The sequence below is a fragment of the Rhinolophus hipposideros genome, assembly GCF_964194185.1.
Source record: "Rhinolophus hipposideros genome assembly, chromosome: 9".
NCBI classification, from domain to species: Eukaryota; Metazoa; Chordata; class Mammalia; order Chiroptera; family Rhinolophidae; genus Rhinolophus; species Rhinolophus hipposideros.
In genome coordinates, this window is record NC_138055.1 from 31,812,120 (window position 1) to 31,832,451 (window position 20,332).

The following is a 20,332-nucleotide window of genomic DNA, read 5'->3' on the forward strand; positions in this document are numbered from 1 at the left end:
TTTTTAAAAAAGAAATCAAATGTCAAAATAAATCCAAATGGGTGAATCCTATCTTAATAGTGAGCATATGTTTCTTGTTCCCTGCTTGTTAAACCCAGATGTTAATTACTATATGTGTCACTACATTGCTCTTTTCCTATTTGGAGCTGGTTGAGATTATGTTGCAGGCAGGATAAATGTCATATGTGTACCATCAATAAAACCAAGATTATTTTTTCAGAATCTGGTTAAATACTGATGATATTTTAAAAATAGAATTATAAAAGATTCTTTTGAAGTTCACTATTTTTCATAGTGTCATTCTTCCATGTAACTCCAACACGAATATAATGGGTTAAACTACATTAAAGGCTGGACATTCTGACCAGATACTTTACGAAAAAGGCACAGTAAAATACAACTGCTGTTCAATTTTGATTTAAAACTCTTAAGGGAATTCATTTTTAAATTCACATTTTACAGCACTTCATAGTGTTTGAGAGATAGACTTAGCTTATTGTTTTAACTCACTAAAACTAAATCTTGCAGCCAATTCTAGATGTTGGCTGGTCAGTTAATAAATGAGAATTCTTAATATGTTATTTTAAGGAAGGAAAAAACTTGATCTCAGTGTTATATTACATTACTTCTGATCTTTGCAAGTACTTTAACTCTCTGTTGTCTTTGAGAACAGAGTATGTTCATATGATATAGGAAAAACACTTAGGTTTTCAACAACTAACCATGCAGCACACCAATTTTTCAGTTTAAGAAGATAGAAAAGCATCAACAAAGGAGACAGAAGGAGCAATCTGTTGGAAGCCAGAAGAACGTAGTGCCTGGAATCCAAGAAAAGAAATTATTTCAAAGAAGAAGAAATGATCAGCTGTTTCAAATGCTACTGATGTGTCAACATTTGAGAATTGACCACTAGATTTAGCAAAATGGGCATCATTGGTAAATTTAACAGAAACAGTTTGATGGGACTGTTAGAGACAAAAACCTGATTAGAATGGATTCAAAGAGAATATGAGGAAAGGAATCTAGGATAGAAATAGAAAACAATTATTTCAAGAGCTTTGCTCTAAGGATGAACAGGCAAAATTATTGTGTAGGGCAATGTAGGTCAAGGATTTTGTTTACTGAAATACGTAGATTATAGCAAATCTGTATGATGGTAGGAAGATCCTTTGAAGAAGCAAAACTTGATGATGCAAGGGAAAATTAGAACTTAGGAAGAAACCAGAATGGTGACCTTGAGTAAAGAAGAGGTCATGGGATCTAGTGTCCAAATCAGTCTCAAATTATAGCACGCAGTCCACCCATGTAAAGAAAGGGCAGAGGTGAGATAAGATGATAGATGTGTTGGTGAAAGCTTAGAGAAATTCTTCTGTTTGTTTCTTTCTTTTTTTTCCCCATCAACAAGAAGACCAGCCTTGAGCAGATTGAAAGAGATGGAAAGTGTGTTGGCATTTTGAGGAGTGAGGATAAGGTATTATTAAATAGTCTTGTAGGTGAATAGAAGAATAAATGAACTAGTGATACGTGTAGAATTGCCAGAAAATCCTGAACACCAACTTGAATATAGTGGTCATAAGATAACAGTAATACCAGTAAGCGTGGTTGAGTACTTTTTCTCCAACAATATTCAGCAGGCCTCTTACAGTTGCAGAGTTGGCAGAGAGTAACCAGAGTTGTGTATTTTGCCAAGTGAATAATAAAATAAGGGAGAGAAGGCCAAAGGAGTTGAAAGGAGTATGAAAGGAAGTTATTGTAAGTAGTAGGTTGGTGCCAAAGTAATTGCGGTTTTTGCAATGATTTTTAACCTTTTAAACCACAGTTAGTTTTGCACCAACCTAATATCAACCATGGGAACCAAAGTGGCCGAGGAGGGACATGAGAATATGAAAGGGGATAGGTCCAGTAAAAAGGTCTTAGAGTCAACAGATTGTTTGAGTTTTGTAACTAGAGGGTATGAGCTAGAATGAAGGGAGATGGTAGTTGTAGACTGGGACGTTAGAAATCAAGATAATGGAAAGACTTCAGGCACTGGTCAAGACAAAATCAAGGAGACAGGACTGAGTGACTGAGTAGGATGGAGAAGAAGATCATTGTACAAGAGGAGTTTGAAAACAAAGAATCTTCCATAAGGAAGGATGATTTGTGTGAATATTACAATAACTGTGAATTAGATGAATACCAGTAGAGAAAATACAATATTCCAGAGTTAAAAGTGTTCAAGAAATGAATGCCAATGACCTAGATTAGAAATCAACAGACAAGTGCAACAACAAAGCAGAAAGGTTGGTATAGTCGGTAGACACGATATTCAAAGCAAGCATTTTTATAAAGGAATAAAGAATGAAAGAAGTACAAGGAGATATAAGGAAGATACTTACCCCACCACCAGGATGAGGGTTATAAAAAGAATGAGAGAGAGCACAAATACCATTTCAGAGACTTAAAAAGAATGCAAAATGGAATGCTCAGAGAATACATTATGTTGAACCTGTGAGGAATTTTGCTGATGATACTCTCCAAGAATAGCTGCTGTTTTTTCTTTCCTCCACAATGCTGCACTGTCATCTTTCAAAAAAAAATCTGATCATGATTCTTTTCTGTTTGAAATTTATCAGTAGGTCACAGGAGCTTTACGTTTATGTGGAAGACTGGCATCCTCTAGGACTCCTATAAGCTCTCTATAGCCACATCTCCCACCTGTTTCCATATTCCCTCTGCACACTGTAAGCCATTGGCAGTGGTATCACCGGTGGGCTTGGGCTTACTGACACACCCTATCAGGGTTTGTTGTGTGTGTTTTTTTTGTACTAATTTTAATTAGTCAACCACTTATGCTATCTGGTGTTCAGTATTCTCAGTTCTAGAATAAAGTAATAAAGTAGTCACATTCAGATGTTCCCCCACCCCCGGGAAACAATGACCATTTGAAGAATTAAGCAGAAAAGCAACATTCTTCATAATGTAAGAATCTCCTAGGTATTTCAAGACATTTAGGATAATTGCCAACTGTACCCTTCAGTCACTAAGACAACCAAAAGCATACCCACACATTTTCTAAACACCTATTATATTATATTAGGCACCGAGATAAAATACGAGCTGCCTAATTAAATTTGAAATTGAGATAAACAAATAATTTTTTGTATAATTATGTTGCAAATGTTGCATGAACATCCTCTGTTTTTATTTGCTATAGCTGCCAGCCCTACACATGGGGAGCCATGCTGAGTAGAATTATACTTAAAGACAATGTAAAAATGACACCCTCAGCGTTGCTCAATACATTACCTACACAATTAAATGTAGCCACACTGCTTCGGGGCTGATACAAACCCAGCTGAAAACACTAGCCCACGTTATTAATGAGAGCAATTGTAGGGCTAGTATTTCTGTAATTCTCCAAAGTAGCCAGTGGGGCAACGTGCTAAAAAGCTGCAGGATGCATGCATGTAAGTAAAGCCCAATCTGAGAAAAAATCTAAATCAATTATTTTGAGACCCAATATTACTTTCTCTACCTTCTTCATTTTTTTTAATTTATCTCTACATTGACACTAGGTCATGTTTGTACTTGAGCATGAAAATAATATTGCTACATTAAAGAATTAGTATTTAGTATGTCACCCGCACCCAAAATTACAAATGAGGATTTCAAGGATATGACAGTGTAAAAACAGGGAATAATTAGCTATTGGTGACATTTTAGACACTAATTGGGAAGATATTCTGCCTACTACTGAAGTTTAATAACCACTGCGTGGTGGGGTCAAAATGTAGCCAGAGAAGAATAATTGACGAGTTGTCAAAAAGCCAAAGAAGTTCAAGTTTCCTTCACCAAATTCTGCACAGACTGAAGTTTAAGCTTTCAAAATAAAAAAAAAGTTTAAAAAAAATAATAAAAATTTGATTTGGTCAGCTCCTGAATATAGACACATTTCTTGAGGACACATTCTTATTAAACAAGGTCATAAGAGATCAACACATAGAGATCAAAACTGATAATTAACTAGTTTACAATGATGCATAAAACTGCTACATCAATAAGAATATTTGCATTAGAAAACCAATGTATTCCATATCTGATGACAGATCTGTTTCTGTTAACAAATATTTATTAAGAAGAAATACTGTATTAGGCATGAGTGAATAAATGATAATCTCTGCTCTTGGTATCTCAAAGACTAGGTTAACAAGAATAGGAAAGAGATCATGTGATAAATGGGCAAATGGGGGAATAGGTGTAGAAAGGATGGAGAAAGAAGTATGTAGGAAGACAAGGAGGTAAGACAGAATGACACACTTGAGGAAATAAATAAAATTTAGCATAGTTCAGCATAAAGTACTAAAAGAGAAATGGAGATAGGTGAAGATAGGGAAATGAACAAGAGCCCAATTAAGCTTTGTTAAGCAGTTGCTGTTTTTCTTAAGAGCATTGGGGAGCCATGTTTTAAGCAGTTAATAGATTTTTATTTTAAAAGATTAATTTGGCAATTGTGTAGAGAATAGACTGGACTATAGGCTTGTAGGATAAGAGTTGGGAACCCCTGCTGGAACTTAAATGAGAAGTGATGATGCTAAAACTAGGAAGATGGCAGTATACCTGGAATGAAGAAATGGATAGGTGACATATTTATGAGGTGAAATCCATAGGACTTAGCAATTAATTTTATGTGTGAGGTAAGGAAGAAAGGAGAGTCCAAAAACATACATGTTATTTTGAGCCTGGATACAGGAGAAGTAGCAAATTGAGGGGAAAGAGTAGTGCACTTTAGGGTTTTAGTTGTCTTTAGAACAGTCAAGGGAGACAATAAACAGGCATTTTGATATAGAAGGCTAAGGCTCAGGAGATAGATCTGAGATAGTTTAAACGTGTACATCATGTAGAAGCCACCAAGAAGCATAACATCACCCAGAAAGAATGTGCTGGAGTAATGAGATGTGCCTAGAAGTGAGAGACACAAAAACTTAAATTATGAGCAAAAAGAAAGGATCCTGAAAAGAAGTCTAAGAAGAGGTGGCAGGTCTAATGGAAGAAAAACTGGGAGGACATAGCAAAATAACCAAATGAAGAGTATTTCACTAAAACTGATGTATCTATATAAGAAAATGCCCATTGGATTTGGGAAAAAGAGAAAGTTTGTTAGAAATAATTCTTAAAGGCATTTTCAGAGGACAATTAGTGGCAAAACCTGAGTATGGTAGATCGTAAAGTGAGTAATAGTTGAAGAAATGGAACCAATATGAGTGCTGACAACTCTTCCCACGAGTTTGTTTGCATTGAAGAGAAAAATAACTCTGGATTTGAAAGCTGCATTACTGACAAGAAAGTATTTATTTGTGAGTATATTTTGTTTGATTTGATTCATCTATTTGCTAGTTGTTAAAGTGGAGAGGGTTGACCATACTTTCATACTGATAAGAAAGAAAGGAAGATTAACATTAATTAAAGTATGATTGGAATATTCTACAAGGTTCCTGATGAGGAAGGAATAGTATCCAGGTCATAGATGAAGCGTTCAGCATTGGATTGCTAAATCCACCATAACAGTGTACCACAAATCGAATGCCTTAAACAACAGAAATATATTGTCTCACAGTTCTGGAAACTGGAAATCTGAAATCAGGGTGTCTCCACTGTTGATTCCTTCTGACAGCTGTGAGAGAACAATCTGTCCCAGGCCTCTCTCCTTGGCTTGTAGATGGCTATCTTCTCCCTATATCTATTCATACATCTTCCCTTGTTCAGATTTCCCCTTTTTAGATGGACATTGGATTAGGGGCACACCTCCATCAGTATGACTTCACGCTAACTTAACTAATTCCATTTGCAAGTACCCTATTTTCAAATAAGGTCACATTTTGAGGTGCTATGGGTTAGGACTTCCTTATATGAATTTGGGGTGAATACAATTCAACTTATAACAAGTTGGAAGAGAAATACTTCTTTCATCATAAAAAGGAAGGAAAGAAAAGTTGGCTTTGTGAATCTATAGATTTTGTAGCAGGAAATTTAGAAGTTTCCATCTGCCTTTTATTTTCTCCAAAGTGGAGACAAAATCATTAACAGCAAAGGAGCCAGATTTGGAAGTTTATGTTTCCTGGGTGACATTTGAAAGAGCCATTGCACAGAATGAGAGAGAAGGCTGTCTAGGGAGAATATCAGGCAGATTTGACATCAGCCTAAGGTAGTCAATGGAAACAATCAGTTAGTGACATCCTGCAGATAATAGTATAGGCTCTCACGGAGAAAGCTGCTTTGGTTATACAGCTATAATGGCTTAAAACAAAATGTGTGCCAGTGTCACTCAGGAAAAGCTCTTCTCAGATTCACTAGCTAGCCCATTCACTTGGAGCCCAAATTAAATGTCAATTTGTTTGTCATCGTTCCAATTTAATAAAGAAGCACACTCATTTCTCTGCACTAAAAATATACATAACTAGAATTTTTATTATAAACATTTTATATAATCTGTTTGCTCCACTAGATTGTGTTCTGAGGAAGGGGATCACCTTATGGATCTTTCTGTCTCTACATATCCCCTAACATTCCTCAATGCCAGTGGTGTGGTCAGCACTCAGTGAGCACTCCTAGAATTGAACCTTGAAGAGTAATGATTAATCACTAAGTGAACACCTATCTCCTACTGAGATTGATTTTTCTCCCAAAGCTCTGTCCATTTTCTATAAAAGTAAGGAATGAGATTCATGCATAATTGTAAAATTTCAAGAATATAAACATTATGGTAATCTCCAAGATCAGAGCACATCACAGCTTCTTGAAGAAATGTAATCAGACGTCTACACTCTTAAAAGTTTAACTTATGGTAAAATTATTGCATTGACTTAATAAATATACTAATATTTTTTCTCTTTATGGACTCTATTACAGGTATCTATTAACAAATAATTATATATTTTGGGTCAGTGTTTTCATATACCAGTGAAAATAAATGATAAAATATAGGATATTAAGAAATATATGTTGTCTTGTTTTTCAGAGTGATTGTACACTTAGTTTCTTCCTCTCTGAGCCTGTGCAACAAACAATTGAAGAATCATCACCTTTGGACGTAGGCAAGTAATTTTATCATCATTACTATGCACAATTATTCAGGTTTCAATATAATTGTGCAAAAAATATCACAACTGTAAACTTTTTTCAATTTTTCAAATTAAAATAACTTTTTAAGAGTAAGGCTTTAAAAGTCTTTTCTAACCATTTCCAAAGCTTTTTAACCCCTTAGAATATGTTTTTCAAGTTAAATAAAACTGAGATGTTTTTGTCCAATTATAACAACTATGTAATATTATACTAACTCATTTCAATTAATTGTGCATTGAGATGGAAATGTATGTGAGAGATGGAGTTCCTGTTTTCCCATGTAGGTAAATCTTGCAGTTTACTCAGCATCTTAGGAAGCAACAAAAAATAAATATTAGGCAATAATAATGATCATGAATTATCTAGTGGTTTCACACTTATCTTTTAAAGATCAGTAATTACTTTATCTCCCTCATGAAGTTTTCTTTTATTACCAGGATCCCAAACTAGCCCAGCATAATTATCCATCTTATCCTCCACCAAATGTGCATAAATTCTAATTAACTTTTCTATAATTTCTTTTAGACTGGCAGAGACACTTTTCAAATGTCCTATCAATTTTAAGCATTTGTAATTTAATTCCGTTGCCCATGGCCATCCAATACTGATATTGGTTTTTAGCTCACACAAGATTTGCAAATCTATTATTTGCTAGACCTCATTCCTCTTTCCTTTGTAACTCCTTGTCTTCATTTTATCCAATCCACCTTCTGATTCTCTACCTTTAAGATTCGGCCCATCTGTTTACCACCTCTGCTTGTATTTGACATCCTAGTTACTTACCTCCTAGGTGTATAATTCTGTACAACCAAATCAGGTTGTATTGTGTAATTTTTTTATTAAATTGTATATTTATGTTTGTGTCTGCCTTGCTTCTCTTAGACTGAAAGCAACTTTAAATCAAGGTCCCTAATTCCCCTCTATACATTGCTCTGTACTCACAAATCCTAAATTAATGCCTGAGGATTGTACCTCTCTCGTTCCTCCCACATTTTACTCATTTGATATCACTAAGATACTTTGCTTATATAGCCAAACCAAACCATGAACAATATTTAGTAAGTGATTTCTTACATTTTATAGCACATATCGAAAAATAATCATGTCCATAATTTAAAACATATCTTCTTTTCATTGTCATAATTCACAAATATCTAACAATTATCTTCCTTTTAAAAATACAATTAGCTAGGGAGATTTTTCATAATCAATATTTATAAACTTGTATTAACCAAATTTAAAAAAGATAAAACACAAAGTTGCAGATTTCTAGAGACGTCAGACATTAAAAAGGTACTAGGTTGACCTCTATTCTCTCATTAAATTCCTCAAAGAACATTGTTTCAAAAAGTTAAACTGTATATCACTATCAAAGTTTTAATTTTGCTTATAGTATTTCTGCATAAGATGTTTTAAAACATATATGCACTCTCTGGGTGGTGAACACACAGTGGGATTTATAGATGATGTAATACAGAATTGTACACCTGAAATCTATGTAATTTCACTAACAATTGTCACCCCAATAAATTAATATATATATATATGTGTGTGTGTGTGTGTATATACATATACATATGTATATGTACACACAAAAAAGGGGATTATTATTGTAAAAACTAAAACAGTTGTTTGAGAATTAATTTTTTTTCTGATTTGCTTATTTCTTACTACATTATAACAATACTCATGATTTTATTTGGTAACTATGATAGACAAAACATCTGATAATATTTTTAGATATAGGCTGCATATGAAATACAGCCTATTATCTTAAAACAATAGAACACATCTAATCAGAATATGCAAACTATTACAAGAAACAAAGATTAGCAGGAAGTTTTTCCTTACATTTTTAAAATTACTTCCTTTCATACTTCTGAATTCTTAACTTTTATCATAGGGTCAGTTAGTTCTAAACTGGAAGCACAATATTTAGTTTAAGCACTATTCTTATCACTTAGTTGAAAGTTTGATCTTACGTTGTTAAATTATTAGTGGATAAATATATTAAAATATTGGTTTTTCATAGGATGACCTTAACCAAAAATCCCAGACTTCACCATTTTACTACCCATACTAATAAAATGAGAGAATGGATTCTGAATACCTATGTATGTAGGCACATGACTTATAAAGATACTGGTAATAATTAGTAATTCGGGATCTGGGAGATAGTAATGTTCCTTTGCCTTTACACACTAACGGAAGATGCGTTGGTAGAACAATAAAAGAATTTACCTTTTTCAAGTGCCCATCCAATAATCTCTCTCCTCTAGTAAACATTTTCCTTGGCTTCCCATGGTTCCTAAGCAGGGCCAACTTCATGGGCCTGTAACCTGAGTAGTTACGCAGGGCATGGTCCTTACAACAGTCCTGCACTGCACTTGGTTTAATACTCTGTTGTCACAGTCTTGAAATTCTTAATAATTTTTGTAAAAGGGACCCTACATTTTTATTTTGCATTTTATTTCACTAAGCCTCAAAAATTATATAGCTAGTCTTGTCCTTAGAATAAAGACCAAAATCCTCATGATGGCATCCCAGCCAAATTTGGCATCCACCACTTTCCCTTTCCAGTCTAACATCAGGCCCTTCTCCATTTTGCTTCTTTTCTTTTTTCAATTCTAAACTAATACAAACTCCTCAGTACCTCATAGATGCAATTTTCTCTGCCTGGACTATTTGACACCTATTCTACCTTCTCCCTCATTTTTTGCATCTTTCAGATCTCATCTCAATTGTCCTTGCCTTACACTCCTGCCACGTTTTCTCTTCAGAACTTTTATTACAATGATAATTATGGCTTGTGTGCTTCTTTGCACACTAGAAACTCACGAAGGCATAATCCAGTATGTATGGCTCACCATTGTATCCCCAGAGCTTAGCACAGCATCTGGCCTACTCTAGATGCTCCATAAATAATTACTGAATAAACAATTCATGATAGAAAGAACAACAATGGAAGATATATGGACATTCTCTACCAAGGTAGCTTTTTGTTTTTATAAAAAGGACAAGAGAGAAGAAACCAAAATCCAAAATCATACGACTCTTCCCATATTCACCACTTCATGTGTAAATGCCTGGGCACAAGGAACTCAATGCCTTCCAACCACTGGAATTCTCCTGAAATTTCACTTCAGGAAAAAAAAATCTTCTACAAATTATCACATTAGATATTATGGACACCCCACTCAACCAAGGCACTAATGAAAAAGTTGCTGGATTTTATTGTGTATATTTTTTAACTCTCTAATGACATGACCCTCTATATTCCACCAAAATTAATACAGCCCATGCCAAATAATATCTCCACACACACACACACACAAAAATTATCCACCCTCCACCAGCATACAACTCTGACACACAAAAGATAAGATTTTTGTCAAGGTATAGAAACAACATAGGTAATGAAGTAGAACATGATCAAAGACAACCGTTGTCGGGGATAAGGGAATGAATTAATGAGCTTGTTTACAAATGATTGCAAACAGGAGGTTTCAACCATTACTGCATAAAAAAGTAGAGATTAATCAGTAGAACACAGAAAATAATAGAATCACTACCTCTAATTTGAAATGTTAATTTAAAAGAGAACTTGAAGCCATGCAGTCGCCATGGTAGTGTCCCTCTGGTTAATGTTCTAGCTACATACTCTGGAAGAGCCCAGATGAATTATCCACAGGTTGAAATATGTTACCCAGGGTTTAAATTTTAATTATATAGGGCAAGAAGTGGAGGGCTAGGATTACCGAGAAATAACTATACTTGTATTATTTTTGAAACGTTAAGTTGAAATCTTTAAAATATTATGCACTTTGCTATATTTTATATCATGTAATATCATGTTTTTCATTAAAAACTTATTTTAGACATTTACTTGTGGCTGATGTGGGAAGAAAAAGATGAAAAGAAGACAAGAGTTAGAGGACTTTCTCTAATTATCTCTAGGTGTCAAAGGATATTGCTGAAATCTAACAAATGAAGCAATAAGAAAATCTCAGCATATGTAATAACAGTGTTAGAGAAGCACTAAGAAAGATCACAACATTGAATATAATTGGGTGGTAAAAAGTAGAATGAGAAAGATTATGCACACTAATTTTATCTTTATTTCTATTAGGAAACAGGTAATTGTCAAAAGAAATAAAAGTCTAAGAATATTAAATAAAAATAACCACTAGAACAAAAATAAAAGATTTCCTAAATATCAGAAATACATAAAAATAAAAAATATTACTCAGTGAAAGACTTTCTTTAAAAATCCATAGAAGCAAAAATGTTATATTTCTTTAATAACAAAATAATTAGAACAAAAAAATCTCTATTATATCAATAATTATAATGGGCTTAACTCACCTATTAAGCAAAAAAATTACAATTGGAGTAAAAATTTAAATTATAACTCTATACGTACACTTTATGGAAAACACAACTAAAACAAGGTGATCTTAAAAGATTGAAAATTAAAATCAGGCATATTTATACTAGGCAAATGCAAGGACATGGAAATCAGAGGTCAGCATCTTAATAAACAAAAGGTGAAATTTAGGCAAAAGATCACTGAATTAAACAGGAAGGAAACTTTAAACTATGATGAATATAATTCTCAGTAAAGATATGAGCAGTTATGACTACATATCACATATATGACAGAAACATATTTAAAGCAGAAATTACAGAACATACAAGGAGAAATATATAAAAACACACTAGTAGTAAGATATCCTAATTGACTTCTGTTGATTTATCAAAGACTGAGTGGAAAAACTAAGTAGGTACATAGAAAAACTACTAAATAGTAAAGTTAATAAGAAAATTGATTAATTTATATCAGCCTCTTTATCCTAAAAATAGAGAATATATCTTCACTTTATGTACTCATAGAATATTCATGAAAATAGGTTATATATTATTAGGCCACAAAGCAAATATCAATAAATTTTTAAAAGTAGAAATAGTATTGATATATTCTCTATTCATGAGACAATAAATGAGAAATTAATGGAAAATTTAAGAAACTAGAAGATATTTAAATTTGGAGATTTTTAAAAATAATCTCTCTTGAACAACTCTTGAACAACAAACCAAAATTGAAAAAATTTTAAAGAACATTAATAATGGAATACCACATGTTCGAAAGCATGGGAGAAAAATAAATGCTCAGAAGAAAATTGGAATAAGAGCTGACAAAACAAACCAAAAGAATACAAAAAGAAAAAAAAGTAGAGATTAATCGGTAGAACACAGAAAATAATAGAATAAATAAATCTGGAAATTACATGTAAACAAAACAAACAACCCACTAGGAAATCTAATTAAAAGAATGAGGGCAAATGTGAATTCACAAAATATAAAAGAAGAAGCAAGAAGTAACCAGAGAAAGAGATGACACTGAAGAAACATAAGAGACTACTTTTTTCAACTTTGAAAAAAAAAAAGTTGTCAATCTATCTGAAATAGTTTTCTAAGAAAACACAATTTACTCACCCCAGAAAAGATCAATTTTGATAGAATAAATGGAAAAAGCTTCAAAAGGCTACCTTTAAAACAGTACCAAATTCAGATGATTTCCAGAGGAATTTCACCAAACCTTTAAAAAGCAGATAATTTCACTGTTATTTAAAGAATTCCAGAAGAGACAAAAGTAAGGAAATTTTTCCATAGTATTTTTATCAAATGCATAAAGTATGTAAGCTAGTAGTTTCAAGGATAACAAGGATTGAAAAAAATCAATCAATCAATCAATCACAGGCTAATCTCATTTCAGAATATCAATAGAAAACTCTAAATAAAATAGTAGCCAAAATAATCCATCAGCACATAAAAGAAATACAATTCCCTATGACCAGAAAAGCAAGAACAGTTCAGTATTGGATAAAACACATAGTATATATAATTCACATTATCCTGTCAATAGATTTAAGGAGAAAATCACATGTTCATCTCTATAGACCCTGAAAAGGCATTTGAAAAATTTCAATAAATTTTCTTGATAAAACATTCAAATAAAAATAAATGGGTGATACCTTAACATGAGAAAATATATCTATGTTGGCTATCCAAAGCCTACATCAGGCATGACAGGGAAACAAGGCAAAGCATTTCCACCAAAGTATAAAATAAGACACTATGCCCAGGATCTTCATATTACATTACATGGCGCTGAAAGCCAACATGGGGCTCACTGCTTCACCTCTTTCATGTCTTGGCTCAAAATTTACCTTCTCCATGAGAAGTACCCCAATCATCCTATCTAAAATTGCACTTGTCCCTTATTCTGGTAGCCCTCAACGCCTTTATCCTGTTCTGGGTTCTTTTCCTATCATTCATCATATTCAGCATATTATAAATTTTACTAATTTATTATGTCCTTGATTTTGGATATCTCCCCCTGCTACTACTATACAAATGCCAAGAGGAATTTTGTCTAATCTGTTCCAAGGGCCTAGAACAGTGCCTTGTTCATAATAGGCCAATAAGTATTTGTGAACTGACTAAATGAAATAGAAAAAGAAATTAGAAGCACAAACTTTGGCAAGGAGAAGACAAAATCAACACTGCCAGTAATATGATCACATACCTAGACAAATAAGAATGAACTAAATATCTATCACAAAATCACAAATGATGAGAATTCAATAAAGGTATCAAATACCAAACTGATGTATATACATATTAACTAGTTAGAATATATAATAGAAGAAAGATCTCATTTATAATAGCAGCCAAAAAAAGATGCCTACGAATAAATTTAACAGGAAAGGGGTGCAAGACTAAATGAAGAGAACTTTAAAACACCACTTAAGGATTTGAAGGATGCCTTCAACAAATGGAAAGACATAGCTAGCTCTTAGATAGGAAGATTTAACATCATAAAGTTGTCAGACACCTTCAATTTAATTTTGAAATACAATTTTTAAAAATATGAACAGACTTGTTTTTAACTAGATAGTTGCACAGTTCACAAACACAAAAAGCCAGGAAAAGTTAGCAAAGGCAGAGAAAGAAGGTGAGGCTAACCCTACCACCATGTTTCCCCAAAAACTAGCCGGACCATCAGCTCTAATGAGTCTTTCGGAGCAAAAATTAATATAAGACTCGGTCTTATTTTACTATAATGTAATTTTATATTACTATAATATATAACTATTATATTATCGGGGCCAGGTCTTATATTAATTTTTGCTCCAAAAGACACATTAGATCTGGTGGTCCAACTAGGTCTTATTTTCAGGGAAACACAGCAGATATACAAACACATTACAAAGCCTCAATAATTAAAACAGGGTGGTGTCAGTGCATAAATAGATGAATAAATGGAACATAATAGAATGTCCATAAGTAGAGTCAAATACATTCAGGAATTTAATATGTGGCCAAACTAGTAAGGGAAAAATTCAATAAACATTTTTGGGATAGAATATGCCAGGATAAATAACCAAATGCATGAAAGATTTTAAATGCAAATAATGAAACCATATATGTGAGAAAGAAAACAAGGAAAAAACACTTGATAATCTTGGAATGAACTGTTATAGCTCTGACTACAAATCCAGAAGCCACAAAAATTCTGCATGATATAAAACACCATTGCAAAATCCAAAGAAAAAAAAACAAAAACAAAGCTAAATGACAAAATGGATGAAATGCTTGCAATTTATCACAGACAAAGGGTTGGTTATCTAGCATATAATCATCTCCTAGAAATTTGTAAAAAAAAAGACTCCCAAATAGAAAATTATAAAAAGAATATGAAAAGATAACCCACAAAAAAAGAAAATGCGAGTGGTTCTTAACCAAATGAAAGGATCCTCAACCTCACTCATAAGAAAAATGCAAATTAAAATTACACTGATACCATTTTTAATTCATCAGATTGGCAAAAATCCAAAAATTTAATTAACAAGCTCAGTTACAAATCAACAGGCACTCTCATATGCTGCTAGTGATAATGCAAATTGGTACAACCTCCATGGAAAGCAATTTGCAACGTTTATCAAAATTATAAATGCTAATACCCTTTGACCAGCAATTCTGCTGTTGGAAATTTATCCTATGATATTTGTACACAGGTACACAATGACACACATACAAGGCTATCTATTCATTTCATCTTGGTTTGTATCAGCTGGAAAACACTGGAAACAATCCACCTGTCCATCAATGGGGAACTGGTTAAATAAATTATGGTATTTCCATATAACAGAATAATATGAAACTATAATTAAGAAAATAAAAATTTGTATTATTGATACAGAAACATCTCCAAGATCCTTGAGAAGAATAGTAAATATGCAATTCCGTTTGTTGGAAAAATAAAAATACTTATTCATATTTCCTTACATGGAGGAACTCTGGAAGGATATGTGTCCTGGAATGACATGTGGGAATTGAATAAAATAATTGTGGGGGAACTGAGTGGATAGATGTTAGAAATGGGAGAAAGACTTTTTACTGTATACTTTTAAAATAAATGTTCATTTTTGAATCATATGAACATATTATCTGAAAAAAGTTCAATTTTGCAATGTTATTTTTAACGTTAATGGATACATTATGCATAATAAGCACTGTAGTACAGAACATTTCAGAACAATCATCCTTAGGATCAGTAATATTTCAACAGTTCTTGGGTTACTGTAAATGGTTAGATTAAGCATGATTGGATCCCCTAGACTACCTTGAAGCAGAACATCAAAATATTCTAGTATCTTCGTGTCCATATGAAGCTATTCTCAAAATTCTCTCTCTCTGGGTTTTTCATTTAAACTTTTTTAGATTATTTCCCCCATGTTTGCCCCTTTACAGTATGATGTTTGAGAACGTAGGCTTTAGAAAATAATTTAGCCTTGCACCTTTTACTGTCTGTATGACCTTGGATCAAAAGCCTCAGTTTTCTGATGTGTAAAATAGAGGTAATACAAATTTCATAGCTTTGCTGTGGATTTAGTGAGTTTATTGTGTACATAAAACTCTTAGTTCTATGTTTGGCACACAGTAAGAGTTCTAGAAATACTAAGTACCTCTACTATTATTACATTGACTACTAATACTTTCTACTGGCCTGAATTTTGACTGGATGCTGAACTCTGGCATGTTTTGATGGATACTCTGGTTATAAATTTTGCATGAGAGATTTAAGGTGGAATATCATCTTCGGTCAGTTCAAGTAATAGTATGTGAATTGGTTACGATTTAGACAACCATACATTTATGTGAATTTCTTATGTTTGAATTAAAACTTCTCTGCTTAAACACATTGAGATTCTATCTAATAATCTTTTCACTCTTTAATGCAAAAATAACTTTAATTGTGCATCAAAAAGCAATTAGCATTTTTTCCTGCTCATACCAAAAGTGCAACTACATATTTTTATTATGAAATTTAATTTACCTCAACGCTATACTCAGAATTATCTCATAGTACCTCTAACTCACAATGTCTCTCTGTCATTGTAATCAAGATAGTTTAAGGAAGAAAGTTCCTATTATATTTGTAAAATTACTATTTCAGTTATAAAAAATACTCAGTGCCAATTTTAATTACTTCAAAGTCAATAATTCACATTAACAATAAAATTGATTAATAGTACCTACTTTCAATGTGTAAACTATTCTAACATGTGAAAGGCTTTGGGAAAGGAAACATACCAACCAGGTTTAATTTTCAAATGTTAGCGAGGGTTAGAGTATAAACATTGACTATCAGAAAATTCACTGTGGACCACAGTTAGCCCACAACAAAACATTGCCACATTCTTGTCATTAATAAATATCTTCTCTCTTAATTCCTTCACAGAATATACAACCAGAGATTACCAACGGAAATATTAGAAAAACTGTAAATTATGCTTAATCCTTGGGCTATAAACTGGAAATTTTTAATTAAAAAACTAAAGCCCTCATATTAATAATACAATAATATAACTTGAAAGAAAAATCGCGGTTACTTTTGTTATTAAATAAATGTTTAGTGTGACATCATGCAGCAAGTACTGATTTATATCTCGTAGAGATATTTTTAAAAATGTAAGCCCTGAGAGAGATTGTAATCCACTAAGCAAATTGAGACTTGTAAGATAATAATTATGATATAAATATTAAGTGATAAGACTGTGCTAGGGGAGTTCAGAGGGAGGTAACCACAGAAAGGACTTTGCATTTTAATTAGGCCATATAGAAAGGTAAATTTCAATAACCAAATAGGGTGGAAGAGATCATTTCAAACAAAAGGGAATAGAAGAAAATAGAATGTCTGTAGAACTGAACAGACAGACTACAGAATGGAATGAAAAATAGTGGGGAATAAAACAGAGGGATTCAATAAGAAGCAATACAAGGCTGAGAAATTCACTTTTTTCATAAGCAATGGAAAGATATTAAACAGTACTTTGACCAAAAGAGTAATGTTATAAAAGTTGCTATAGGAAGATTATACTGGCAATTGTGCACAGATAGATTTGGGTTTTGGGGAGAGGAAGAGAATGTTCTAGTAGTTCAGGCAAAAGGTCCATATGAGTCTGAAGTATGTGCTATGGAACTAAGAAAGGAAGAGATGAGAGCAAATATATGGAGAACTTGTCTCCATTTTAGACATTGATTAATGTAGTCATGATGACTCAGTCTTAATTATAGTGCTGGGACCTGAACCCCAGACTCACTGACTTCTAATGCCAACACTTTCAACCTCTATGCTTTCTAACATTTTAAGCTCATTGCACTGAACCTTGAGGAGAAAAAACTGAAGCCAAAATCTGAAGAGAAAAGAATTGAGTAGAAAAAGTTGGTTCAGGAAGAATCGATACAAATCCTATCTTTAACCAACCCAGTTTCCTGAAGATACTATGTTTTCAGCATTATCTGGAGAACGTTTTCTTTGCATACTATCCACGGTCCTGTTTTAGTCCCTAAACATTTGATTTAGCGTGTGATGACCCACTGTCATTTAACCCACTGAAATTCTATTGTTTTATCAGGTGAGAAGTTTCCTGACAAGATGCCTAAGGTGCAGTTAGTCATATCATATGAAGATGCGAAGCTGACCATACTAGTGAAACACATGAAAAATATTGTAAGTTTGTCATATCTAATGAGAAACATGTAAACCTACATTTAAAAATCACTTGCTTCTGTTAGACAATTAATGTCAACATTAGTGAGAGGAATGGGGCCAGACACCAGGTGTAAGTGACAAACAATGAACCAATTACAATGTTCTACCTCAATATGATTGTGATCCTTGGAGTAAAGACTACACAATATTTCACAGGAAAAGTCCTAGAATGAAACAGACTTTTTTCAAAATAAAGTGTGAGGGGAAACCTAGTGAAAATATTTGAGAAAGTAGAACTAACTAGAGTATTAAAGGCTAAAGAAAAATAAAAAAGCTTGGTTGCAAGAATTTACATCTATCTGATTAGGCTGAGCTTGCTAGAGGATTGACTCATCTCTTTGAGTGGTTGCAGCACCTTCTCTGCGAGGCCAGGCTCTCTTAGGATTTCACCCCAGACTCCCATTGTACTTTAAGTTTATACCACCACAATAGTTATCATATTCTGATATAATTGCTCACAGATATTTTTTTTTCCTCAAAAGGTCATAAATTGTTAGAGGACATGAACCACATCTTTGCACCCCAGAACCTAGAACAACTGTAGTTAGCCTCTAAAGAAAACTTAAATCTGCTCTCTGTATTACACCCCATTCCTCCTGAAGGATGGGTCAAGTCAGAAACAAGGACAGCAATTGGGTCACGTCATTAAGTGAGAGAGGGAGCTTTCCGTGACACAGGTAAGTTATTAGTGCAGTAAACAGAAAAGGGTAACTCTAAGCCTTACCAGCTTCTTCAGTCTTCCTCTAGTCTAGTCAAAATGGGTTCTCCACATGGGGAAACACCCCAGGAGACTACACAGATATGGAGAAAGTCAGTATCACTATTTTAGCTTTCTCCTTTATGCATATAAATCTCTCAGGATTCACTTGGAAGAATTTAAAGGAGCAAACTCTTCTCAACATGGCATGCATCTGGAACATACTAGAAATTAATAAATATTTGTTCAATGAAGAAATAGTTGGCATAAGTTTCTGGGGATACATCCATTACAAACTTGGTATTAGCCAGATATCCAAGGATGCTTCTTTATAAATCTGTGATGTTGGCAATCAGAATTTTTTTGTAATAGCTGGGCAAATATTATTAAATTTGTTTTTGTAGAATTTTTACTCAAAATATAATTATTTCCAATTGCTTTTGATAAGATCATCATCTTACATGGGAATAGCAGTTGTTTAAGAAATTCTTAGGCTGAGAAATAAAGATTCAATTAGATATTATTTATGGCTATACCCATGCTCATGTACTTTAAGTATCTATATAAATATATATGATAAAAAATAGAATATTAAGAATGGTGTTATTCAAGTTAACAGGACTTTTATAGATATATGATATATGATTATTAACTAAGGATAGTCCCCTTGGAAACTGAATTTTTATTCCAGTAAGGTCATTGCTCAAAACCATTTTAGAATGTGCCTGTTGACATTGCTTTTAGATCTGACATATAAACCGCACAGTACACTTAGTGATGTCACTCGATAGCCATGCCTAATATTTGATCAGAAGCAATATTAACCAACTTAGTCACCCATTGCATTCAGCAGATGAATCCCCAAAGTACTTCTGACAGTTTTCAAAAATGCATTTTACATTCAGATGAAGCTGCACTCCCAATAAGGATGTTCAAAACGAAAGCGATGCAGACACGCAGGGAGGCTCCCCGTCAGGAGTGAGCAAGCACAGACTTCAGGGCACAGATCAAGTTATGACTAAATGGCAAACGATCAGATTAATCCCACAAAAAGTAAAAAAAAAAAAAAAAGAAAAAAAAGAGAGAGAAAAGAAAAGAAAAGAGAAGAGAAGAGAAGAGAAGAGAAGAGAAGAGAAGAGAAGAGAAGAGAAGAGAAGAGAAGAGAAGAGAAAAGAAAAGAAAAGAAAAGAAAAGAAAAGAAAAGAAAAGAAAAGAAAAGAAAAGAAAAGAAAAGAAAAGAAAAGAAAAGAAAAGAAAAGAAGAAAAGAAAAGAAAAGAAAAACATTTAGGGCCACTAGAGCCTATACACTGTCAATACCCTCCGAAAGAAATCAATGAGGAAGCCATACTTCCTGCTGTCTAACTTAGTCTGCCTGCTGGTTCCTCTCTTCTCTCCAGTCTCTTAACAGTGC

At 33.2% G+C, this 20,332-nt stretch overlaps 1 protein-coding gene across 1 annotated transcript in view; it reads left to right on the top strand.

Moving 5' to 3' along the window:
* PIK3C2G (phosphatidylinositol-4-phosphate 3-kinase catalytic subunit type 2 gamma) overlaps positions 1-20,332 on the top strand; it is a 276,846-nt gene that overhangs the window by 237,395 nt on the left and 19,119 nt on the right. The window contains exons 32-33 of the mRNA XM_081059023.1: positions 6,998-7,073; positions 18,087-18,181. Of these exons, the coding sequence (XP_080915149.1) occupies positions 6,998-7,073; positions 18,087-18,181 (171 nt within the window). The remainder of the gene's footprint in view (positions 1-6,997; positions 7,074-18,086; positions 18,182-20,332) is intronic.